This window comes from Pteropus alecto, unplaced genomic scaffold (genome assembly GCF_000325575.1).
Source record: "Pteropus alecto unplaced genomic scaffold, ASM32557v1 scaffold75, whole genome shotgun sequence".
Classification (NCBI taxonomy): domain Eukaryota; kingdom Metazoa; phylum Chordata; class Mammalia; order Chiroptera; family Pteropodidae; genus Pteropus; species Pteropus alecto.
In genome coordinates, this window is record NW_006440638.1 from 1,771,337 (window position 1) to 1,798,385 (window position 27,049).

Genomic DNA, 27,049 nt, shown 5'->3' on the forward strand with positions numbered 1-27,049 from the left:
TCAAGTATAGAGAGCAGTGTTGCTAGAAGCTCCGAAGTGCAAAATAGCATAGTGTGTTTAGGAACCTATAAGTAATAAGGTACTAAATTCTTCCATTCTTTGCGATGAGGGCAGTTTCTTCAGTTTGAGTACTTTTTTCCTAAATCCAATGATGATTTTATTCATTTAAAAAATCTATTTCATTTCTTTCCTTGAAGGATTCAAGAGCCTATTTTCATCTGCTTAATCAGATTGCACCAAAAGGTGACAGGGATGATGGACCTGCCATTGCCATTGACCTTTCAGGATTTAATGTGAGTAGAGTTTTAATTTAAAAGTTTTTTTTGGTAAAATAAAAGTAACATAAAATTTACTATTTTAGGACGTGGTTCCATAGTGTGGCAGTTAGCACACCTGCTATACACACAGAAGGTCCTGGGTTCACACCCCAGTGGAGCCACGGCCATGCTACCCTGAACAAGCCCGATGTCTGATCTCAGAAACAAAACAGAGTCAGACCTGGTTAGTACTTGGATGGGAGACCACCTAAGAAGACCAGGAGCTGTAGGCATAAATAATAATAAGTAATTTTTAAAAAATTTACCATTTTAACATTTTTAAGTGTACAGTTCAGTGATATTAAGTATATTCACAAATATCACTACCATATCAAAACTTTTTCATGCCATTTGATAATAACTTCCTGGTTCCCTCGCCTCCAAGCCCTGGTAACCATTGTTCTACTTTCTATCTGCTTTAATTTGACTAGTGAGTACAATCAAATTTAGAGTGCAATTCTCTACAGGCAGCATTCTATGTGGAGTCCTTAGTCCTTCTTTAAAGCGTGGCCTTTTGCTCTTCAAAAGTTTTTTCATGCCTAGGCTCCAAATTTCCATGCTAAGTAGTCTGGCTGTCATGACTGAAGAAAGAGAATTGCAGAATTCTAACTTTGAGTTTGTGGGGAATCAACCCTGCATCTACTTTGCCCTGGTTGGAGAAACATAACTGCAACTCACAGGATGTTTTTGTGACTATCACTGTGTACTAGGAAAGGTAGCAACAAGCCATTATTAGATTGTTAAGCAATTGATTATCAGTTCTTCCAACTTATATTTGGAAATACACAAAATAAAACTGGCAATTCCTAGTATTTATGTTGTAGGAAGGGCTGATACAGATCCTGACCCATCTGACACATTTCCTAGGACGCCCATTCTTTTAGGGTGAGTTTTAAATACCAGGGATGACTTTATCTAAAGATTCAGATCTGGTCAGACTATAGTTTGTATGAAAATTTATTAAATAGTTAAAGTGCAATATCTATAATATTTAGTTTTAAAGGCAACTTGGGTCATGACTAATTATATTTCAAATTATTATAATGGATGGAAGAAACTTAGTATTGCAAAACTATGCAAATTTGCAAATTTGAATAAAAAAATCAGGAACTTAAAAAAACATGGAAAATTTAAAGCATATTCAAAAGTGAATAGTCTTAGTATACTGAACTACCATGCGTTCATCCCCCAGGTTCAACAACTTTTTACTCATGGTCAATATTTTTTCTTCCTCTCCTGTATTATTTTGAAGCAAATCCTAGACATCATATTTCATTGATAAGTATTTCAATATGTATTTCTAAAAGATAAGGACACTAAAATATAACCATATTTACCTTAAAAAATTACCAGTAATCTATAATATTATCAAAATATCTAGTCATATTGGCATTTCCAATTGCCCCATAAAAGTCAGATTTTCCTTTTATAGTTTATTTGAATTAAGATCAAAATAAGGTCCACATATTGTGATTCTTTGATATCTATCTTATAACTTTTTATTGTTTAATGGCATTGAACCTATTGTTTTCTCTGATTTCATGTACATTTTTACTTTTTTGCAAGTCTGGCTCACAGAATTAGATAAGTCATAATCCTTGGTCATGATATATCATCATGGGTTCATACAGGTCTATTTGTTTGTTTGTTCATTCATTCATTTATTTGTGTGTGTAGTTGTTTGTTTTGAAATTGTAACAAGATCCTATGAACCCTCAATCCGACAAAAAAGCTAAATCTCTGACACTAATTATGTTTAGCTCTGTAGTTCTTCCTTATCCCATCTCTCTGCCTTACCTTAGGGTGATAATAACCATCTTGAATCTTATGCTCATTATTCTTTTGCTTTTCTTTTTATGTACTCTTCTGTCGACTAAATATATTTCTTACAAAATTAAATTTTTATTTTACTTCATGTAAAGTTTATCATGTTATACTTAAATGTCTGACACTTATTTTGAACATATTATATTGCTAAATCACTCATATTGTTGTATGTCATTGTGTGAATATAACAGTTTATTCATCTGCTCTCCTGTTGGTAAGTATTTGGTTTGTTTTCAGGTTTTGCAAATGTAAAAAGTGCTGTTCCTTCTAATTTTAATATTTTTATATGTATCCCAACTTGTTTTCATTTAGAAAAGTCTATTGGAAATATCGTTCAGAGTAGAATGGGTGAGACAAGTAAGCCTCTTAGCCAGAAGGCACTCTAATATATGGCCTTGATCAGTTATCTATAGTTTTCTCAGTAGGAGCTTATTCATACAATATCTGAGACTTTTGTTGAGTACTTCAGAAATAAGGATGAAATATTACTCTGATCCCAGCAAGAAAACTTAGAGACTTGTTCTCATTGATTTAAAGGAAATGGGGACATTGATTTGAAATTCCTGCACATTTTGACCTTATTTTGAGCTATTATTAGACATATTTCCAGAAGAGTAATGGCTTATAATTTTGTATGTCAATAAAATATGATGCCAATCAAAAATTTAATCTTAACCATTTTTATTTTATTTCTTTGTTTAGGAGAAAAATGACCTGAAGCGTGCTGGATTCATGCTTCAAGAAGCAGATAAACTAGGCTGCAGACAGTTTGTTACTCCTGCAGATGTGGTTTCAGGCAATCCTAAACTTAATTTAGCTTTTGTAGCTAATCTGTTTAACACATACCCATGCCTACACAAGCCTGATAATAATGACATCGATATGAATTTATTGGAAGGTATGTTCTTTCTGCCTTTGATTCACTGTATGTATTGTCCATCCTACTTCACTGTCATAGGTAGGAGATTGCGGTGGGAGATGCAATTTATTGTGTGTAGTCATGTGCATCCATTAAAAAGTTCAAATTAAAGAAAGTGGTTGTTGGTTTTGGTTAAAAGAGAATGCTGGAGTAAATCTTACTTGTCTGATATTTCTCCATAAGACATTAGTGAAAACTATAATACATTAAAAATATTCTCTTAAATGACTACATAATTCCATCATGAATGTGGACAATGAATTATTAGAAAAAATAATTATTTTAGCTTTGTTTCTCCTTTAAAAGCTACAATTTGACTCCAGTATTGTTCTTTTTAAAGTTTTTAGTGTACATGAAAAAATTTACAATATTCATTACTTGTCTTATGTGTGGGCTATTGTTGTCTGTCTCATAATTTATAATACTTTCCTATTTTGCTTCATGAAATGCAGATTTGACCCCTCCTAATGTAGGTACTGTATTTAGTACTTTTCTATATTCTATAAATATATTCATTCTGGATGTTCTTTTTTATTAGTACCATTCTTTCTATCTGGGTTGATATTTAATTTTGCATTGTTCATGCTGTGTTTTTTCTGTCTTAATATGCCTAAAGAATGAATGATGACAAGCAAAAAAACACAAATGAAACATAATTAGAATAGCAAAGCAAGGCTTGGTCATGTAAATTCTCTACTTAATTGCCTTCTGTAATAATGTAATATTGTAGTTGTAAACACATTACAAATCAATTTTGATAACTGGATTTCATGATTTGATGAAAAGCCTTTATCCTCCTCTTAAAAATAAACAAACTTACTTTTCATCACAAGTGATCTTTGAAAGGATCTATATAGGTTCTATAACATAAGATTATTTTGTATTTAGCTGTTTCATTTACTGAATGTCATTGAAGCTTACAATATATGAATTGTCATATTGACAAATACATTCCTAATATCTAGTTCTTTCTCTTCATCTGTTTCCCAGTCTGTCTTCTTTTCTTCTCCCATTCTCACACTCTCACTTACATGCATACCTACATTAGTATCAACTAAAAGTACAAAGAATGGTGGCAGTTGTCAGAGGTAGGAGCCAATCCTAACATATTTTCACTAGTTGCCCTGATTTGGAGAGGCAGTCCTCAAGTAGGGGTTCTTCTTGGTGGGGAGAATTTAACGTTACAGTGCTCATTGTCTCACATTACCCGCTTTATTACCTTCTTCTCCAGTGAGACAAAAAGAGAAATCAGTTTCACGAACCTTTTCTCTTTTACTGCCACAACCAGAGTTCCAGTGGCCTTGTTAATTACAGGTTTTTGATTAACAAAAGAAATTTCAGAGTTAACAAATATGTCCTTTGAGGAATATGATTAATTCAATTCACTCTTCCCAAGGTCCAATAAAAGAAAATAAAGAGTATCTTCTCAACCTAGACACATAACTGAGAGGGAATATAGATTAAAATGTAGATTTTTCAGCAGAGAAATTTTGGATGACAGATTAGAATTTTAAAAAAATTAAACAGGAAGACTGCTAAGTTTTTATGTCTGGAAAATTTCAAAATCCCTCTGTATCTTACATAAGAAGGCATTGTTTAGAGTGGCATATTAAAAATGATCTGCTTTTTATAGTCACCAAATTCTTGGTAGATATCTTTTCCAACTTGCTCGCTCTCCTATTTCTCACATTTGAATTATTTTGCTAGTGCTCAGCATGCTTTTGGAATTTTTCAGTGTGAATCAGATTGCTAAATATTTCCATTAGTATTTACTATATTTATATAAGAAGATGCTGTGGGAAATATTTATCAATCATCTTTATTTAGAACATATGTATGTCCTGATACGTCTGCCAAAAATGTATTTGACTTTGACTGTCATTGGAATTTTTTTCCTCTATAAATTTGTTTTTATAGATCCTTATGAAATTCGAAGCTTGACTTTATCACATCTCATATTCATATATTAGTATGTCCTCATGGCAAAGAATTTTATCTGTGGAATTAAAGAAAATTAAAAGCCCAACTAAATAGTAAACTTTCATATTAAATTGAGCCCAGTATGGGGGCTACATATAGAGAAACCATGTCAGAATTCATTTGCAATGGTAGAAAATACATAGGCCACGGAATTATACCTTTTTTGAATCATGGTTCCACCATTTACTCCCTGAGTGACCTCTGTGAGCATTGGTGTTCTCATATATAAAAGAAGACTAATAATACTTATTTTGAAGAATTACAGAGTGAATTAAAATGAGCTTACATGAATGAAAGAGTTTAGCATAAAGTTGTGCTCAATAATAGGTCAAAAAAGGAACATGTTTAATATACAGCTTAGCACATTTAGTATTAAATACATATTAATTCCTTTTCTTTTCTCATAGTAGCCTATTTTTATTGTTTGTTTTTCCTGAAACTTTTGTCAATTACAGCTGTCAGTTTGGCCCTGAAAATGAAAGGAAGGTTTTATAGTTTTTCCTATCTTTAATTCAGCAATTAAGATTTTACTTCTAAGATTGTTTTAATTGTCTGCAATCCAGACAGCATTTCCAACCTGGAATACATATGTTTTTATAATGCTTTACTATGGCTCTTGCACAAATGCATAATGCTTCTGCCTTTGAGCATTTATTTACCAAGACATGAAATGGTATTAGATAAATAAATGCTCACTTATAAAATCTATTTTACTTTCCAGATATCAAAAAATAATAATGATATTAGTTGAGGACAATAGGAAGAAATGCAACCTCTGAAGCTTATAATACTTTCAGAACTCAGTCAATATACAAGTTCAGTGTCTTTTTAAGTATTATTCACTATATCATCAAGTTCAGCAGAATTTGGATATTATTTTCATTAAAAATTAAACTATTAAACAATGTTTATAACTTTAAAACATAATTTGGATTTTCAGAGACTATTTATGTCACTGGGGGGGAAATCAGATATTTAATTTGTAACTGTTTAATAACTCCTATAAAACAAGGCAAGCATGGTTCCTAGGAATATTTTGTTTAATTTAGTTCTTTTTAAAAAGGTTCCCATATAGATTATTTATTATAATGTGGTAGTGGCAGATATAACTGCCTGATTAGTTAGTTACCTTTTATGCAGACAGGAGGGGAAAAAATTTAAGTGAGAGATTATGTGGTTCTATAGTTTAACAGAGCAAGAATTAAAGCAGATCCTGTGGAAGCTGTTAGGTAATAGCATTGAAAACCACATGAAAGTACAGTGGGCAGATTATTTCCTGAACAGTTAGCACATGAAAACAGAATCTTTTAGATTTTGCAAGGATTTGGTTGTTGTTCTGCGTGTGCAGGTTTATACTATGTGTGGCACTTAGTCTAAAGATGACTACAGGGATGACTGTATAGGAAATGGGCCCTTAAATTTCAGATGGTTATAGATGTAGAGGCCAAATTGTCCTGGGAATCCCACATGAGCCAAAGGCTAGAGAGTGACCTAAACTTGACTGTGGTTCAGAAGTGATGAGAGGTGTACTGTAAATATTTTATTTTTTCAGGAGTCTGGTGATGAGATGTACATGCCCCCTAACTTTGCCATAATATTATAGTCACTTAGGACTATTTGCAATCCCCGGGGATGACTAGAAGGCGGACATGGCAAGAAAAGTGTACATCTCTTTCTGCTCACTTTGTGTCACATCATACCCCATGTATTCCTTATAAATGATAAGCGCTGCTATGAAGAGAATGCTCAGGGAGTTTAGGTAATCACAGGTTAAATAATAGTGCCTGCAGGAGTTTCTTCTTGAGATGATCTTTGAGGTCTAGGGACTTACTGTGATGAAATGTGTCTTAGCACCCTGTGTGGGGGCTGTCTTTCAGTAGTAACAATCTAAAGTTACTCAAGAAGCCTATACAATACGTATATCTGCTCATTGCTTGTTACCTGTGATTGTTCCCTTCGTTGCTGTTTGGTGTAATTAAAATGTAGGTTTGTGTGCCTAGAACCTTCCCTTTATATGACTCTATCTGTGCAAATTTAGTAGTAACACCTTTGGAAAAGGTACAGCTTTTCTATTTATGTTTAATGTGCTAAAATTTTTCTGATTGCTAAAAGATTTTTTAAATTAATTTTTAGCCAATCCCTTTGCATGCAATCCTAAATACAGATAAGACCACATAAGTTTATTACTTTTTCTGGACAGAGAAACCTATAGCTCAGTAGTTCACAGACATCAAGTAAGGAACTCCAGATGGATAATTTTAGAGCAAATGGAAACTTTCTAGACAGAGGGGGTAAAAGGAAGTTTGGCAATAAGAAATATCCCCCCCACACACCCTAAAAATTTTATAGTATCATAGGAACCATGGCAAAGTATGTATGGCCAGTTTGTACCTGCCTGAATGGTTTTAAATGTAGTTCTTGATTCTTTTTGTCCTGAATCATCAGTGTGAGCTTGTGTCTACCCTAGGCGAGAGCAAGGAAGAGAGGACATTTCGGAACTGGATGAATTCCTTGGGTGTCAACCCATACATTAATCATTTGTACAGGTAAATACTTTATTGTGTTGCAGTTTTATGGGCCAGGGTCCAACTTTTCTTGTTTCAAGCTATTGGTATATTTACCAGAGAACATTTTTAAAAATCACAAGAATTTTAGCCAACGTTTAGTTGCAGAATGCTGGGGATTGGCAATGGAATAGATTTTAAAAGAAAAGTATTGTTTAAAAATATAATAATATAATTTTTGATGATATAAACAATTTGGTAAAGATAATCCATCTTACTCCTTTATAATTATTGATCAAGAGAATGATAAATTATTTACATTTTAACAGATTAGAATAGTAATATTTTATAAATAGTTCTTAGTATATCAGTATTTTTCATTATAATTCATTCTATTTATTTTTGCCAAAATCCTCAATTATGCCATAATTTATTGTGCATATTTTTTCTAATTTCTAATTTTTCCTCAATTGTAACAACTAACTTGCTTTCCCTAAAGTAATTGTTACAATTTGTCTTATTCTTTCTTCTTTAAAAATGACAATACATTATTAACATTGGTAGGACTAAAAGTATTTTACCGAATCATTTCCTGTGCTCTCTGGTAGCGCTAATGACAATGTGTCTTTCTAGGTGTAGTTGAAAAAGAAACCTTCCTTCTCTATTATAAGATCTACCAGCCTGCCTTCAAAAGTACAAAAGAACTAAACTTTAGCTAATTGTATATATTTTAGGAAAAAGCCCTGATTAACTAAACCTATTAATAATTTACACACTGAAGGAAATTCTATAATGAACATTAACTTAATTATTACTTAAATATGAACTGAAGATTAATGCCGCAAAAGACCAAGTTCACTGGCTGAGGACTTATGATAGAATCATTTCTGCTTCTCGGTGTATATTCAAAATATTCTTTAAAATCTAAAACCAGTGTTGCCTTATTACGGTAACTGGCTTTGATGTGATACTCATATTTGATAAACTCTTAAAGGGTGTCTAGATTCCAGCTAAATGATAAGAGATATATGTCATTTAGACTGGAACTCCCATTATAGTGCTGAGCAGTAAAAGACTTGAATACTGAAGTTGAGGAGGGATTAGATGTTTATGGACAAATTTGAAAGAATGCCTATAATATATAATTGAGAGAAGAGAATAATAGGTCTAATGTGATTCACTTTTTATTTTAAAATTGAGTATATACATATTTGTATATATATTTTTAAAAATCTGGAGAGATGAATACCAAACTGTATACAGCCTGGTTAGCAGTTTAGGATAGTAAAGAGACTTTTATTTTTATTCTTAGTAATTTAAATTTTGTTTTGTTTTTACAATGAGCATATATTTTTTAATTAAAAAGTAAATTTAAATCTAGAAGATTAAGACTTATTGAAACTCATGGTAACTTCTTCATAAATGTCAAGAACACTAGAGTTCTCTGTTGTTGACAATGGAGAAGAGAATTGACCAAGTTTTTTAGTTAAGATTATTTGTAGTTACATAGATCCCGAATGCTAGCACAGGGCTTCTAGGCATATGTAACTTTTTCTTGGGAAAGGGAATTCATAAAATTCTCAGAAGTAACGTCACCTTAAGGAGAACCATTGGATATAGAAAAACAATAGCCAGAGGTCTGGTCGGCACCAGAACAATGTGTCCGTGAATTTGTGTCTGGATCATATTCCTAATACCACTAAGTGATTTTAGCTCCCCACCTATAGTATACTAGATGCAAACCAAAGCATTAGAATAATTTAGATTGATTTTAACGGAAGTTATTAAGTATATTTTAAGAACTATCAGTCCTAGAATTTTTCTATGACAGGTTGGTTCTGCAGTGCATCTTGAATTCTTTGGAAATAATTTTAATTATCAGCCTCAGTTTCCCTATTTGCAAAACATGAATAATAATATGATACTATGTAGAAATAAGAATGGATTCATTTAAAGTAAAAAAGAAAAAAATGAAATAAATGAGATTCCAGAAGCTATACAAATACTTTAGTCATTTAATACAAAATTCTCCGTGTGCTTATAGATAACTTAGTCAGTTACTTTCAATTACTTTCATCATAGAGTTTCTCCCTCTATGGCTCAGCACAGGGCCAGGCCCCCTTCACTGCCACATGGTGTGTGCGCTCAGAGATACAAAGTAATTTTAATATGAATCTTAGCTAAACAAAATTCAGTGAACAAACTGTTGAGAGAGAAAAGCCACATAATACATCACAGAGCTAGCAAGTTTTAAAATGCTATTTTTTTATGTGTCCCTAGTATACAGAACTGAAAACAGACTCAATAGACATTCTTTGAGTACCTCAGAACATGTTTTTCTGAATCCTAAGTAGTACTAGTCTTACTTCAGTAACTCCTAGTTGCTCATAAATTCCTTCCTCTTACCCCTCATTATTTAACATGAACAGCTGCCTACTGAGTAGCTATTGTGACTTTATATAATTTATTTGTTTAAAAAATCATAATACATAAACAATACATGAATTCCATTCTCAGTGTACAAGTTTTAGGAAATAAGTATGTGTAATAAAATTAAACATGATAATCCATTCCTTACCCTTCCCATATTCCTTTTTTTCCTGCCCAAAGTTATCACTTTAACAGCACATAAAACATACAGGTATTTAATATTCTTAATTTTGAAAATAAATTTAATCATAAACTGCATGCAGTGTTCTGCCACTTGCTTTTTAAAATATAATATGTCTTGTAAAGCTTTCAGTGTCAGTATATAGAGATCTACCTTATTGTGTTATCTGGTGGCCTAAGAGTACATGGTATGGACAGTTTATTTAGCAGCCCTCTTACTGGCTGGTATTTAACTTGTTTCCAAATTTATAAACACTGTAGCAATGAATGTCCTTGTACATATATTTTTGTAAACATTTATGAAACTTTTTTGGACAGATTCCTAGATTAGAAGTTCTAGGTCAAATGATATATCCTGTCATTCTTTAAGCATCACATGACCCTGTTGTATTTTTAAAGACATAAACTCATCTCTAATGTGCTTAATAAAATTAGGTAGTACCAACATTTCCTCCTCCTTCATCTTCTTTTCTTCCTGTTTTAGTGATCTTGCAGATGCTTTAGTGATCTTTCAGCTGTATGAAATGATCCGTGTGCCAGTCAACTGGAGCCATGTCAACAAACCTCCTTATCCTGCTCTTGGAGGGAACATGAAGAAGGTGAATGAAATAATGTCCATGGTTATGTTTATTTTTCTGATATGAAACAGATTTAGAGTTACAAAGCTTAGTAAGGTGTGGTCTGTTACCAAGGTTCTGACTCAAACCAAAATGTGTTCAGCTTAATTGCCTTTTTATAAGTGTGCTTTAATAAATGTTTGGAAAGATGAAGGCAATTAGGCACTTTATATAACTGTTTTTATCTTTAGCGAGTTGTAGTTCTTAATGTTCTTTGAGATGCATCATGCATGCATTACTATTTTATAATCTCCAGAATTTTTACCAAATATTTACTGATTATTGGTTAATATTTTTCAACAGATATTTATTGATCACCTACTACTTGTACAGTGCAATTCAAGATACAAAATAATACAAGGCAAGAAGTTAGGCAGATATGTGTATAAACAACTCAACATGGTGCAAATATACAAAAGTGAACATTATGAGTTCTAAGGAAGAAAAGGCCATAGGCTGCACTAATAAATGAGCGGGTTCATACAGGAGGTGGTTTTTGAGTTAGCCTATAAGAAATAGAGTTTTGTCAGAAGGAGACTGGAGAGGGAGCTAAGGATTAGGAAAAATGATAGAGATATCATTTTTATCAAGTATAAAGTGTTTCTGGGAATGGGGGAGAGTAGCTTGTCTATAGCAGAAGATTCTGAAAGGTAAGAAGTGCGCGTGAACATTAAGTCTAGATTGGAGCCAGATAGTGAGAGCCTTGAATGTCATATTAAAGAATTTGGGTTTTAAACTGTAAGCAATGGGAAGCCATTAAACATTTTTGAGCAAGGCAGTGAGTTGATTATAGTTGGTCAAAGAATACCCAGCAGATGAATGGTAAAGAGAAGCGCTCATCTCGTTCTCCTTCCTCAAATGGGGGATCTCAGTCTTTTCAATGTTTATACTTTCAGTTAACTTTATTCTTTCCTTTAAAATAATGTGACTTATCCAAATATATAATAAAAGTTAATAGACTCAAATTGCTATTACTTATCTATATGGCTATTATGAAATTGACCTACATTCTCATGATTTAAACACGATCTCTATTTGAATAAATGGAAATATAACCATATTCTTGAATAGAAAGACCAAATATTAGAAAGATATTAATTTTCATGTTAACTTTAAGGTGGAAAATAATTCCAGTTAGAATTCCAGTAAATTTCCTTTTGTGTATATGTGAAAATATGTGTGTGTGTGTGTGTGTGTGTGTGTGTTAGAGAATGGGATTTATAAAATGGTTCTAGAGTTCCATTGAAGAAGAAACAGATCTAAATCATTAAGAACATTTTTTGAAGAATACTGAGGGGAGAAGCTGTTAGAAAATGTTTTTTAAATTATTATAAAACTAAAGTAATTAAAATAGTTTAATACATATATAAGAATAGAATGGAATAGAGTAGCCTAGAAAACTGTCCTAAAATATAAGAACTTAATATATGAGCATTTCATATATTGCTAAATTGCTAAATTCAGTAGAGAAAGGAAGGATCATCCAAAAAATGATGCCAAAACAGCTGGTTAACTATTTTGTTAGGGAAAAAGTGATCTTTATGTATATCATCCACCAAAATAAATTCCAAATGGACTACAGGTAAAGACTTAAAGGGATAAATGTAATAAATGCCACTTAAAAAAAAAGGTGAATGATTATACACTCTTGAACAATAGATTACAAAGAAAAAGTCGATATAGTAGATTACACATAAGTTTAAAACTTCTGTATGCAAAAAAATTACCATAAGCAAAATTAAAAAGCAAACTATAAAAACAAGAACTTGGAAACATATTTGCAGCAAATATGACAAATGGTTAATATCCTTAATATATGAATAGTTCATACAAATCAATTTTTAAAACTTGATTGCTATTACTAAAATTATAATAGCAAAATGGGACATCGAACAATATGAGTGAACCATTCACAGAAAAAAAATGACAGATAATACACATGTGAAAAACTTTTCATCCACAATAAAGAAATGCAACTTAAAAAAAAATGGATTGCTCTGCATCTAATGTTAGAGTAAGTGTTCATTTGTATAACATTTTTAGATTGTGTTTGCTAATACATATCAATAATCTTTAAAAAGTCCTTTGACTTAAGAATTGTGCTTATTATCTATCCTGATGAAATAATCAGACTTGTGTGCCAAAATAATCATCATAGCAATGTTTACAGAACAACAACAACAACAACAAAACAATTTAGTTGTTCCATAACAGGTTAATAAATTAGGATACATCCATAACATGAAGTAAAATGTACTATTAACAAATAGCATTTTTAGTGTTTTACTAATAGTGACCTGGAAATGAGCAGGATGCAAAATGGCATATATTCATATGAATCTATTTTGTTTAAAATACACAGACACAGGCATGCATTTAAAAAGGACTTCTTTAGATCTCTAGAACGAATATGTATTTATAGACTATTATTTTTAAAAAATTTGAAGACAAAAAGAAAATACATTAAATATCAAAATTAGTTAAATGAGTAGTATAATTATAAGAGATTTATATTCTTATTTTTCAGGATTTCTAGTGATTGGACTTGCCTACATTTTAAATTTTAATTGATTTGCCTACAATTCTAACCATGGAAGTAGAATTCAGAAAACTTTGTTTTTTAAATAAAAATTTCAGATTCAAAATGTAACAGGAAAACAGAAATTGAACTAGTCATTATACCTGGGATTTTTTATGTTAATTCTATAAGATGTTACAAATGAATCATATGTAGAGTACTTCCTTTTAACAAATACTAGCTGTTTATAGAATTAAACATAAGGCCTGAAATGAATTCAAGATGTTTAAAAAATAAAGCCGTATTTTCATGACACAGTATCACAGGGATTTATTTTATGGACTTTGAGTATTCATCAACAGACATCACTTTGCTTCATTTGTAAAGTTCATAAAACTGCACCACTTAATGGTATTTCTTTCTTATTTCTTCAGTGTTTCTTTTCACTTGGAACCCTGTATCCCATGAGATAATTTTTCTCATTTTCCAAATGATCTAAGCTTCACTTTTGTCCAAAGCATTTGAAATCTTGGTAATCATTTCTTCCATTAACTCTGTGAGACTGCTCACTACAATCTTTTCTTGCTTCTTTGTGTTCATTCTTACCTTTCACAGGGTCTTTGTCTTTTAGCCTGACAATTCTAGGAATTCCAGGGCTCAGTTCTTGGCCTAATGCTCCTAGCTTTCTATACTTATATCCTCAGGGAGCAGATCCATTTTTAGAGTATTAACTATTACTGTAAACATGGCTGACCTCTAGCAACCTAATTTCTTATTTTTTTTTCTCTCTAGTTTGATGCCTTTCCAGATCTTAGAAGTGTTTTGCCAAATTTGGAATTAAATGTTGCCAAAATATCTTTTTCCTTACAGCTAGTATCCATTTCATTTTCCTTTTATTGTTGGTCATATCAATATCTTAGGCTCTAGACTAACAACTCTGAGCTCCTTTTGCACCATTATTCCCCTCAGGAATTTTGGACAAACTATAAAACAGATGGCCTTTCACTGAAACACATTTTATACATTATACATAAATGATTATTACAATTTGCTAGAAAATTCTCCCAATGAAATGGGTATTCGTGGAGAATATGCTGGCTCTTCTCTCTCTAGTCACACTGTTACATAATCAGAGCTCTGGTGCTATTTCCTGTAAATTAAAAATCTATCCCATTTTTCAATTCTGTGCATTTCCATAGCATATATTTCTATTATGCAGACTAAATTTATAATGTATTATGACTACTGGGAAAAAGAATACTGGAATATTATTTATTTCCTTGTATTTAAAAAATGAATACATATCAAAGATTTTATTTAACTTATTAAGGGAACCATGCAGTTGTTACAGCAGGTTTGAAAGATCTTCTTGCATTTTTATTTGTAATAAACTGACTTTTGGGAATTTCGATTCTCTTTTTTAACGAACAATACAGATAGGATCAGGCCAAACACCCAAGGTGCTAAAATCTTGATGTTTCCCAAGCTAGAACTAGCAAAGTCTGTTTGGGGCTTGGTTTCCGCAGATTCTGAAAGTCTACTTCATTCCCACAAATCATGTACAATGCAGTTTCGTTGTGGGCATAGCTACCCCAGCTGGGTCCAGCCACTCTTACAGCTTAGCTGCTCAAGGACCCGAATCCAAGTCTTCCTGAGGAAATCATAAGTGCGTCATTAACTCAGTAAATCAGCTGAGTGAGGCAGTGAATGCTGAGAGCTAAAGAGATACAAAATCATGGCTTCCCATCACTCATTGTATAGACAACCTGCTGCAGGAAGGTTTTTCTCAGAAGTGGTTAACTGCATATGCCCTGCCAGGAAGAAGGAAACTATCCTTGGCCTGTTTGGAAGACAGTGAATAGCAGAAGGGGATGGAAGCTCAGGAAAAGGGTCACATTCAAGACAGTGGCATCCTTGCCTCATACCTCTCCTGCAGCCTCATTGCATGGCAGCTACCTGGAGGCCTTTGGAAGCCAGAGCGGGTCCCTGGGTGCCCTGCCCTGTGAGAAAACTCGGTCTCCATGTAGATTTGCAGTTTGGGATGTTATTTATTTACAGGACAAGGTTTGACCTTCTGTCGAGGTGGGAAATAAAGCTGTCCTAAGGTATGGAATAAAGAAATGAGGCCATTTAAATTGTGAAAAGAAAAAAAAAACAAGCCCATTTATTTGTGCAAATTCTGTTATCGTATGGTCCATTCTCAACTTTTCTGGAAATATTTTTTTTATTCGAAAAAATGTATTTGTGTATCTTAGGTTGAATTGGTTTGTAAAGAGGCCTCATTAACTTGGGAAAGAAAATCAGGAAGAACCAGTTATACTGTTTTTAATTTTATTATTAGTTTCAAGTATATAGTATATTGGTTAGACATTTATATAGTTTATAAAATGATGCCCCTAATTGCTGTTTCTCTCCTCTGGCTTTCCACCTAGCCATTACATTAATGCTAATTGCATTCCCTATGCTATGCTCCCCATCCCTGTGACCATCTATCAACTACTAATTTGTACATCTTTATCTCTTCACCCCATTCTTACAGCCCCCCAACCTCCCTCTGTATGTCACCAGATTGTCCTCTGTATTTGTGAGTGTTTTTGATTAGTTTGTTCTTTTTGTTCCTTAGAGTCCATATATAAGTGAAATCTTAGGTATTTATCTTTCTCTGACTTAATTCACTCAGCATAACTTCTAGGTTCATCCATATCGTTGCAAATGGAAGGATTTCATTATTTTAATGGCTGAGTAGTATTCCATTGTATATATGAACCATAACCTCTTCATCCAATCATCTGTTGATGGGCATTTAGGTTGCTTCCATATCTTGGCTATTGTAAATTGTGCCACCATGACCATAACTAAATGTTTATTCTAAAGATTTACTAAGTACTTTATACTACTGGTGACATTACAAGATTATGAGAGCTTACAATTTTAGTGTAATATATATGTAGGTAAATAATTTACTTGGTGTTTGTTCAGTCATCAGATTCTTACTGTAGGCAGGTACTGTGCTGGGTCCGAGGCTGGGGTGGGGTGAGTATGGTATAGATTTGCACATATTATAGTTTTTTCCCTTTAAAAGGAGCTTATTCTATGATTGGCAAAAGAATACTAAATATAAGTAGAAGATGGTGTATAAACATTACAAAATAAGCATTATTGGGATATAAGTTCAAACAAGGGATAGGTCACTATCAGCTAGTACAGTTAAGGTTAAGCTTCTGTTTAAAGTGGGCTAAAAGCAGAATTTCAGAGAATGAGTAAGATCTAGATTAAAAATATTAAAGGTTAATGAAACAATTTCTTCTCTATTCCTTAATTTTAACTTTAGACAAAACAATATGTATTACCTCTACTAACAGAATGCAAAAAACCTAGAGTTTTAGTCACAGGTTTACCACTAATCTGTATATTCTTGGACAGTCAAGACTTTTAGGGTAAGAGATTCTTAAAACTTTCTAGCCGGTGGTTTATCTAGGTTAATCCCTCAGTGCTTTTGATATCGGCAACTATAAAATTGGAATAATTCCTTAATTTCACTGAGTTATGAAATGAAATTCTGTCATATAAATTTAAGGTGCCATTATGGTTATCTTTTAGAGGACTGAACTAGGCCGGCATATTCAAAAGATATATTTTAAAAAATTTGTTCTTATACAAAAACTTTTACTTATTATCTATAGATTGAAAACTGTAACTATGCAGTAGAACTTGGGAAGAATAAGGCCAAATTCTCCTTGGTTGGCATTGCTGGGCAGGACCTAAATGAAGGAAATTCAACACTTACTCTGGCATTGGTATGGCAGCTGATGAGAAGGTAAAGGCTGATATGTTTATAGCAACACTGTCAATTTCCTTCAACAAATCATTTCAACTAAAATTTTAGCTCTTTTTGAAGAATAACAAACAGAAGAAATATACAATGCAAAATATAATTTTTAAATGATTTACTGTTAATATACTTTGTAAATTATTTAAAAGTGGGTTAGTCTATAGAAAGAATCACTTGTTTAATGTCTCTTAAAAACTGCTTTGTAAGGAGTTGCTTTAATTTTTTAAAAACACCATAGTAGTTTTTGTTTCTGATTACCGAGTTTTGTAACTTTGGAATGTAATTAAGTTCAAGTATCAGACTAAAATTAGAAATATTTATTAGAACTGAAATATTTCTTATTTATCTAAATATTTATATAAATGATGTGAGAGCCAATTTCACCCCTTTCAATCTCAAACACACATCTTTTCTGTTACAGGTACACATTGAATGTATTATCAGATCTTGGAGAAGGTGAAAAAGTAAATGATGAAATTATTATTAAATGGGTCAATCAGACTCTTAAAAGTGCACACAAAAATACTTCTATATCCAGCTTCAAGGTAATCAAAAACTACTGAATTTTTTTTTTTTTTTATGATGAAATTATTATTAAATGGGTCAATCAGACTCTTAAAAGTGCACACAAAAATACTTCTATATCCAGCTTCAAGGTAATCAAAAACTACTTAATTTTTTTTTTTTTTTTTTTTTTTTTGGTAAGAAACTAAATTTAGGAAGAAATTTTTATTGGAAATTACATTGGTTCAGGTTCAGAATTATATTAATGTTATATCTCAGAAACATACCAATTATTTGGCATGTGTAAACCAGAAATATAGTTCGAATTCTTATATTTTTGATTGGTTGCCCTATTGATTATAAATGCAGGTTAATATTTTCAGACTGATACAATCTAGTCTTAAATAGAATAGAGCCAAAAAACCCAACTGTCAAATGAAAAAGGAAGATAAAAAGTCATTGTTTGTATAGGACCTATAATGTTTTGTGCTCCCTAGCAGCAGTCTCAGAATCGTACTGACATCATTTCCAAGGCATAACAGAGCCAGCCAAACTGATTCAAGTGGAAATTGAGAAAAACTGGTAGGAAGAAAAAAAAAATCTTGTCATATGGCTTCATAATGGCACTTAACACTCACTTCCGAGCATTTGTGGATGATTCATAAAACACTCAAAGTGTAATTTGCACATACGTACCCACTAATTTTTATGCCTTTCCATTGTTTCGCTTTTGCATGAAAGCTGATGTTAGATAAAATAAGCATGTCTGCTTCTACCCAGTGAGCCTTGTGTTTGTGATTTTATTATAAGTGAAAAATCAGTTATTTGTGTTTTTTAGTGAAGAGTGCAAACAGATGAAACTCTGAGTTCTCCTAAGAGTTATCTACCTATCTTTTTTCTCTTCTTTGCCTTTGCTCTGTATGTTTAACATTGTAAAGCAGAAGAAATGTCAGAAATTAATCAATTCAATCTTCTCATTTTTACCAAAAACCGAGCCCCAGAGTGGTTTTAACAGGACAGCTGGATGTTGGCAGAGATGTTGCCTGATTATTAGTTCAATTGTGTTTTTTTATTTTCCATATTGGAAGGAACTAATGACATTGAATATTTAATGTTGCTTATTAGAAAAAAGGGAATTTCAGTCCATGATTTGTCTTTACAAATTTTAGACCTAAAGCACAACTTAAAAATGTAAAACAGGAAAGGGAACATATAAAATTCTCTAATCGACAGTTATTAAAATTGTTACACTGAAATCATATGCATTTGTACCTTAATTTATGAAAAAAGCATGCATATAAATAAAATATATTTAGAAACAAATTAATAAATATTGAGCTCTTTCTAATAAGTAACATTTCTAGGTAAAGAAAAGGACATAGAATATAAGAAATTAAACTGGCCCTCAGAGTGTTCATCATTTATTTGAAAGACAAAATTTGTATTACTGAAAAGGTAACATTACTACGGAGCAAATGATAAAATCCAAATAATTAACACAACTAATGATCAAATCTATTTGATCATTCCCAACTGAATGGTCAGTGGAGAATGGATGGAGAAAGTTGGATTTGATTTGTGCATCATACATGGAGAAGGGATTTGAACTGGTGGAGAACAAGAGGGTAACAAGCTAGAAGGGGTCCATTATTTTCTTCCTAGATTTTTAATTTTTATTTTTTAATTAGAGTTGACATTCAATATTATTTTATATTAGTTTCAAGTGCACAGCATAGTGTTAGACATTTATGTAATTTACAAAGTGATCCCCCCTCCCCGATTAGTCTAGTACCCACCTGGCACCACAGTTATTGCAATATTATTGACTATATTCCCTATACTGTGCTTCACATCCCCATGACTATTTTGTAACTACCTACCAGTTTGTTCTTAATCCCTTCACCTTTTTTACCTAGTTCCCCAACACCCCTCCCACCTGGAAATCATTAGTTCTCTGTATCTATGAGTCTATTTCTGTTTTGTTTATTTTGTTCTTTAGATTCTACCTATTGGTGAGATCATATGGTATTTGTCTTTCTCTGTCTGACTTATGTCACTTAGCATAATATACTCTAGGTCCATCCACGTTGTTGCAAATGGTAATATTTTATTTTTTTATGGCCAAGTAATATTCCATTGTATATATGCACCACTTCTTCTTTATCCAGTTGTCTATTAATGGGCACTTAGGTTGCCTCCATATCTTGGCTATTGTAAATAGTGCTGCAGTAAACATAGGGGTGCATATATGTTTTAAAATTGGTGTTTTTCTTGGGATAAATACCCAAAAGTGGAATTGCTGGGTCATAAGGGAGTTCTATTTTTAATTTTTTGAGGAATCTCCATACTTTTTTTGATAGTGGCTGTACCAATTTGCAATCCCATTGACAGTGCACAAGGTTTCCCTTCTCTCTACATCCTTGCCAATGCTTGTTTTTTGATTTATTGATGATAGCCATTCTGATAGGTGTAGGTGATATCTCATTGTAGTTTTAATTTGTATTTCTCTGATGATTAGTGACATTGAGCATCTTTTCATGTCTGTTGGCCATCTCTGTGTCCCCTTTGAAGAAATGTCTGTCCAGCTTCTCTGCCCAGTTTTTAATTGGACTTGTATTTTGTTTTGTTTGGGAGGGTGAGTTGAATTCTTTATAATTTTGGATATTAACCCCTTATCGGATATATCATTGGTGAGTATCTTCTCCCATTCAGTAGGTTGTCTTTTCATTTTGCTGATGGTTTCCTTTGCTGTGAAAAACCTTTTCGATTGATGTAGTCCTAATTGTTTATTTTTTCTTTTATTTCCTTTGCCTAAGAAGATTTTTCAGAAAACATATGACTAAGAGCATTGTCAGAGAATTTACTGCCTGTGTTTTCTTGTAGGAGTTTTATGGTTTCAGGTCTTATATTTAAGTCTTTAATTCATTCTGAGTTTATTCTTGTATATGGTGTTCATTATTATTCATCTAAGGAGTCTTTATAGACATTTTCTTCCTAAATACCTATCCCTTGTGAAATATTAATGCCACAGATATTACTGTATATTTTTTATGCACTGCATGCTTTATACATAAAAAGAATAAGTTGATCATCCCACCTCATAATACATGGCCTAGACTAATTCAGGATCACCCCTGGAGCTGTGGAAGGGGTCAGCTTTCCTTAAAGCACATGTCCATTTGAGGGAGGGGATGGCTACAGAGCAAAAATGTGAGTTCTGATAGGATGGAGAAAGTAGTAGAAATAAGTGGATTCTGGGTAGGCAAGCAACAGTGGCCACCATTCAAGCTGAGAGATAGAACAGAGAATTTGTTATGTACGGGTAAGTGGTAAAATCAATTCAGATCAGGATTTCTGACTTCAACTGCAATGCTCTATCCACTAGAAATTTTCTGTCCATTTTTAGTTTGCCTTAGAGGTAACTTTAAAAATGGAATCTTGGGCATTAGAGTGGGACAGCCATGTGTCAAATAGTGATTCCATACTTACTGGTTGTGTGAACAAGTCATTTGAGCTCTATGAACTTTCCATTCATCTTTAAAAGAGAGATTATAATTTAATACCAGGCTCTTAGAGAATTAAACAAGCTGAACATATAAAGCAACAAGAATAATGCCTGTATAAATATTAGTTCCTTTCCATTATTATTTTCATTTTTTTCTGAAAAATATTAAGTGAAGGCTTAGGAATCCATGGTCTAAAAATGCATTATTACTAGGATTTGCAAAAATATTAATTTAAAATTCATCTTCTATTCCTTTTCAAAAGTTATTTTTTACAGAATGAATACCGTAGTTAGCATACTTTAAGAAATGTCACATCCACAAACCTCAAGTATAATGACAAGTATAGTGACCTCTACACTGTTAGCTCTGTAAACTGAAGGAAGAGTATGTTTTACATGTTATGTGATATGTGCCTGTTGCAGAAAAGCTGAATGCTAATTGTAAAGAAAATTTATAAATTGCTTTCAGTTATGTCATTATGACATTCTGATCTGTTATTTATGAAAATTAAAAGATATTTATGAATGTTCATCTGTTCTTTATTTTCTAGGACAAATCTATTAGCACTAGTTTACCTGTCCTAGATTTAATAGATGCCATTGCACCAAATGCAGTTCGTCCAGAAATGGTCAAGAGAGAAGACTTCTCTGATGAGGACAAGCTGAACAATGCTAAGTAAGGCTTTATTGTTTATATTAGAATATAGTGGCTCTTTAATTTCTTAAATCATTACAGGTAAGGTTACTATATCTTTAAAATTCATAATTTTAAGTACAACTTGTATGGAGAATATTATTTAAAGACACAGATTTAACCTTTTTGTAAAGTTAAATCTTATCAAAATATTTCATTCTTTTGTTAAATATATTAAGTGAAAACACAGTAGATAACAAATACCTAGATATTTTTCTTGTCTTTTCAAGATATGCCATTTCAGTTGCTCGAAAGATCGGTGCTCGGATATATGCCTTACCTGATGACCTCGTAGAAGTGAAACCAAAGATGGTTATGACGGTGTTTGCATGCTTAATGGGAAAAGGACTGAACAGAATAAAATAAACATTTAATATGATTTTCTGCCACATTAAACACATTGAATGCCTCACAGTTTACAGAATTCTGAAATGCAGTGGCTATAAAACCAGAGATTATTTGTATGCTCAAAATAGTTGTATAATTCATTAATGATTTCAATATATTGTTCACACTAGTTAGAATTTGTTGACCTTTTCAGATAACACAATTAATTTACTAGTAGATACTGATAATGTGTTCATCAAGCTGATAATTCATGATTAAATTATTTTCATTTCCTGAAAGTCTTATTAAAACAAGATTAATTCATTTTTTTCCATAGTTCAAAAAAGATCAATATAAAAATTTTCTGCAGGTCCTGCTGTGAAATGTGTTTTGATTTGTGTGTGTGTTAATTTTGATTATAAATGTATTCAAAGTCATAATCCAGTTTAATCCTTTTGTTTTTTCCCTCCAACTATGTGACGTGGTCTAAAACTTTAACTTTTCTGTAAATTTCTATATTGTCTAAAAATTTTAAGTGACAAGTATTGTTCCATTAACTTCCTATATTTTTTTTTTATATAGGAAAACTAACTCCTAAATAAACCCTAAAGTTCATTCCCTTATATAAGAAGCCCGAGCTTTTTACTTAAAACTTAATTTTAACTGCACTGATACTTTACAAATGCTCGTTTGGTAATACACCTTTAACTATAACAGGCAGCATATATATGTTGGTAGGATGTTATTAGAGAAATATATATGTGTGTATGTATATTTTACACCTAAATTACCCACGTTTTCTTAAATGGTATGTATAATTGGTCAGTCAGCCAACCATTAAGTATTTATTGTACCCCCTACTGTGTGTACTTTTCATTTTGTAGATATCTAGTACATGAAAATTTCTTTTAGAAATATTCATTTTGGATGTGCATATAGTTATATTTTCACTGACTTCTAAATACTTATAGCCAAATATTAGCTAGAGGATCTCAAAACACATTGACACTATAATGTTAGCTTCACATTAAAGATGCTAATTTTGATCTATACTGAAGCCCTAAATAATTAAGAACATGCCTACTGAATATGCTTAGTAGAAAGTAACACAGAACTAATATTCAACATAGAGTATTTTTACATGTTTTATCCACAGCCTCCTACAAGTTGGCAATGTTTGGTTAATACTTGTGTTATCTGGGAATAGCTAAGCCTGAGACCTATTTTTGTCTGAATTTTTAGCAGTAGACCGATTCTTCTGCTAACAGTTGAATTCAGAAATCTATTTCCTCCATTTTCCAGTTACTGCCAGGGAACAATACTGCTGTACAACAAAACTGTTGTCACTTTGTCAGTGTGAATGAGTAGTCTAACTTTCCTGCCATGTATATTTGATTAAATATACATGTTGGTAAGAATGAGACTGCTCATGTGTTTAGAACAGAATTTTTTAACTGAAATCATCAATAGGTAGAACTATGAAATATATTCTTCTACAAGAGATTTCCTTTCCTTTTATATTTTGAAGATTGTTTTCTTACATGAGATTATGTTCTTGCTCTTCTGTGAGATTATTTAAATCATGTTTCCTCTTTTGATTTTTTCCACCATTATATTTACTAAGTTATCGGATTTACGTGAAATTTAGCACTTTAGAGTGGATTTTTTTCTCACAAAGTATATTTAATAAAAATTCTATGTATGTACAAATGTGTCAGTATTTATTTCATTTAAAGAAAAGTATACAACCTTGAAAATTATTATAAGCTTATTTTCCAGAAAAAGAAAGTAAAATAGTAAAATTAACTTCCTAATTAATAATTAATAAAACTAATTCCTAAACTAATTATTAAAACAAAATTTTTTTATTATTTTTTGGGAAGTGAAGGTGGTTCTGTGGTCTTTTAACATGAAGAATTTTAGTAAAGGCCAACTGCATGATTACTACAAATTTAGTTTGTGCTAAAATAATTGGAGTAAATCGATTAATTCGATAACATAGATTTGACTATTATGATCCAGATATGACACCAGACACTAGAGATTCAGCCAAGAAAAATATAGACAGTTTCCTGACCTCATAAATCTTATATCCTAGTAGATAGAGACAGACGATAAACACATGAAAATTTTAGATAGTGATAAATACAGCAGGAGAAATAAAACAAGGTAATGTGGTAGAGATTGACTTGGGAACTGGGGCGAAGATTTTAAGATGGTCAGGGAAGGTCTCTCTAAGGATGTGATATTTGGACTGAGATATGAATGATAAGGAGGAGCTAGGTAATAAGTGTTCAGCAGAGGAAATAAGTAAAAAAACTCTGAGGCAAGAAGAGTCTAGTAGGCATTTTAGGAAAAGAAATAGGCAAATGTGGCCTAAGAATAGTGAGGGAGATGTAGAGAGAATCTATTCTACTTAAAGGACTAGATCTTAACCTGGATTTTCTCTCCAACTGGAGTTATGGTGGCTCTTCTCTTTTGTATCTGTGGTTTGGTGAGTTGTTTTGCGTAATGTGCTGCTTCTGAATCTTGCGTACCATTGCTCATCATAACTTTATCACTGGTCTCCATATTATAGCTGCAAAATAGATAATGTAGGGTATTAAAATAGCCCCACTTTATGCTAGATAAAAATTACCAGAGAGGCAAGAGACAATACTCTGCATCTGAGATGATTCAAAAAGACATCTAAGGAACAGGTTGCACTTGCAACACTGACTTACTTTGAAGGAAGAAGAGCCCTCTAATTAATACTTTGGAATGCCTTTTAGGATTATCTACCAAAGTAGGTTGGAATTCTACTGAACCCAAGAAATTAATCCAGCCCCTGTGGAAGTACTATGGATAATCAATCACCTAAACACAGAAGCTTGAATAGACTTTAAAGTGGTATCTATAATTCTGAGCCATCTGAATTTTTACCCTCACATGCTCTAGAACTTTTCAATGGATCATGGTTAGAGTGGTTCTGCTACTGAGTAAAAATTTTACTGTACTACAAAGAGTGTATAAGCACACACATAAACCCAAATATGTACCACTGTGTTCACTGGTCACAAATTTACAATGAGCAATTTTGACATTCCACCAAATATACAAACTATAATTCACATTACAGAATGGGCAAGATTTATGATCTACTAGAGATAAAAAAAAAAGCTAAAGTGATTCAATAGATAACTATTTTGAGGTAAACAGGAAAATGTTTACAAAGGTAGGCAACGTGTCTAGTAAGTTCTCTTAGAGAATACCTAAAGAAGATGTCAAATATCAAGAAAGGCATATTTGGGAAATGTGGGAATTGGTGTTGTCAGGGACAGGGATGGGACAAATTAACCTGAACAGGACATACTTCCCTCAAATATAAAATACTTTCAAGTAAATGTATGTATTGCTTTAAAAATCCAAAGCTTTGAGGGCACAATTTTGATTTTTATGGTTGGTTGGAGGAAGCAGTAAGAATTATTCAAGAGACATAATTCCCAGGTTCCCGCCCCCCCCCCCACACTCCATATTTTAGAGGTACAAGAATATGCTTTAAATAGAAGCTTGATTTAAAAAATAAATTATTCAACGAAGTAGCACTTACTGTGCTTCAGTTAGGCTTTTGCCTAAATAGCACTCGTCTTAAAAATCAGATTTAGAAATGTTAAGATGAACAAGAAACCACGGGAAGGACTATGATGTAGAGTAGGTCCTAAAAATGTGCTTATCCAGTGGTTACATGTCCTGCATTACATGCGAGTAAATATATGACAACAAGAACGTTATGACAATTTTATGTCACAAACGAGTTGTTAAAAAAAAAAAAGTCTTTAGAAATTAGGGTAGCTAGTGCAACACAAGCACACAAACACGCCTGGAGGCGTGGCGAGGGCCCTCTCTGCTTTAGGCAGAGAACGCAGTAACATGATAGAATTTGACAACTCCACAAGAGGAGTCAAGAAACCCGTTAGGGGCTCAATTAACCATACCGCTGCATATTTACTTCTGTGCAGCGGGAGATGGGGAGGAAATTACCTCAAGCCCGCAATCTGGGTGTGGAGTCAGCGCACTGGAATGCTCGCCCCTCCTCAGCAGCTGGAATCCTTCCAGGCGGCGGCCGGCTCCCTAGAGCAGGGGACCGGGCGCTCGAAGTCCCCGCCTCCCCAACTGGCCCGGCCCACCTTCAAGCCGGTCACCGCAGCAGGTCCCGCCCTGGTGTCGTCGCTCTCGTGGAGCAGCAGATGACGTGAAGATTCGCTAGCATCTCTTCGGGCGGCAGCTCGGCCGCAGTTCCCACGGCCCCGGAGCCCGACGTGCGCAGAATCGCCTCTCGGAGCTCCTCAGCCACCGAGCTGTCGTCTTCCTCCTGGGCCGGGCCGCCCCCTGCGCGGCCCCTGTGGCTCCTGGCACGGCCCCGCGCTCGGCTGCCGCCCTGGCGCGCGCCACTCTGTCGTCCCCGGACGAGCGCGGACCGGCTCGGCCCGGGCGCAGGCGGCTGGGGAGGGGGCGCTGGCCCCGGGGCCGCGCATGCGCCGCCACCAATCTGGGGCTGTCAGTGGAGGGCGAGTGCTGGCTCCCAGGGGAGGCAGCGCCCTTTGGGGCCAACGGGCCGCGCGCTGAGGCAGCCGTGGGGACGACTCATCCCTTTTCCAGCCCTGCTTCGGGGCTGGGGTCGGGGTCGGGGCTGGTGGGGGCGCCGCCCCCGTCTCCTGGCCTGCCCCCTTCATGGGGCGCGATGATGGCGGCCCTGTACCCAAGCAGCTACCTCTCGGGCGCCTCCTCCTCCCTACCTTCTTCCCCATCCTCTTCGTCGCCGAACAAGGTGATGGCGCTAAAGGATGTGCGGGAGGTGAAAGAGGAGAACACCCTGAATGAGAAGCTTTTCTTGCTGGCGTGCGACAAGGGTGAGA

The 27,049-nt window shown here is 33.7% G+C and overlaps 2 protein-coding genes and 1 long non-coding RNA gene across 8 annotated transcripts in view; 2 read left to right on the plus strand and 1 right to left on the minus strand.

The window, feature by feature from the left end:
- The window catches only part of PLS1 (plastin 1), a 105,075-nt gene extending 81,215 nt beyond the window's left edge, over positions 1-23,860 (plus strand). For 3 of the 4 annotated variants that reach the window (XM_025050769.1, XM_006917448.3, XM_025050768.1), the window contains exons 9-16: positions 198-293; positions 2,847-3,042; positions 7,511-7,589; positions 10,642-10,756; positions 16,976-17,109; positions 17,546-17,669; positions 21,685-21,809; positions 22,058-23,860. In XM_025050769.1, coding sequence (XP_024906537.1) covers positions 198-293; positions 2,847-3,042; positions 7,511-7,589; positions 10,642-10,756; positions 16,976-17,109; positions 17,546-17,669; positions 21,685-21,809; positions 22,058-22,193 — 1,005 coding nt within the window. In that variant the 3' untranslated portion in view covers positions 22,194-23,860. Of the gene's footprint in view, positions 1-197; positions 294-2,846; positions 3,043-7,510; positions 7,590-10,641; positions 10,757-16,975; positions 17,110-17,545; positions 17,670-17,726; positions 17,781-21,684; positions 21,810-22,057 lie in introns of all 4 variants that reach the window. The other variant, XM_006917449.3, reaches the window with a different exon arrangement.
- Positions 23,861-24,003: 143 nt separating this feature from the next.
- LOC112484322 lies at positions 24,004-26,500 on the minus strand. Its single transcript, XR_003047996.1, has 2 exons — positions 26,175-26,500; positions 24,004-24,732 (listed from the first exon to the last, which is right to left on the minus strand). It is a non-coding gene; the product is annotated as an uncharacterized LOC112484322 (long non-coding RNA).
- TRPC1 (transient receptor potential cation channel subfamily C member 1) overlaps positions 26,402-27,049 on the plus strand; it is an 87,864-nt gene continuing 87,216 nt past the window's right edge. Inside the window, exon 1 of one of the 3 annotated variants that reach the window (XM_006917450.3) lies at positions 26,402-27,043. In XM_006917450.3, coding sequence (XP_006917512.1) covers positions 26,875-27,043 — 169 coding nt within the window. In that variant the 5' untranslated portion in view covers positions 26,402-26,874. The remainder of the gene's footprint in view (positions 27,044-27,049) is intronic. The other 2 variants (XM_025050777.1, XM_025050779.1) reach the window with 2 other exon arrangements.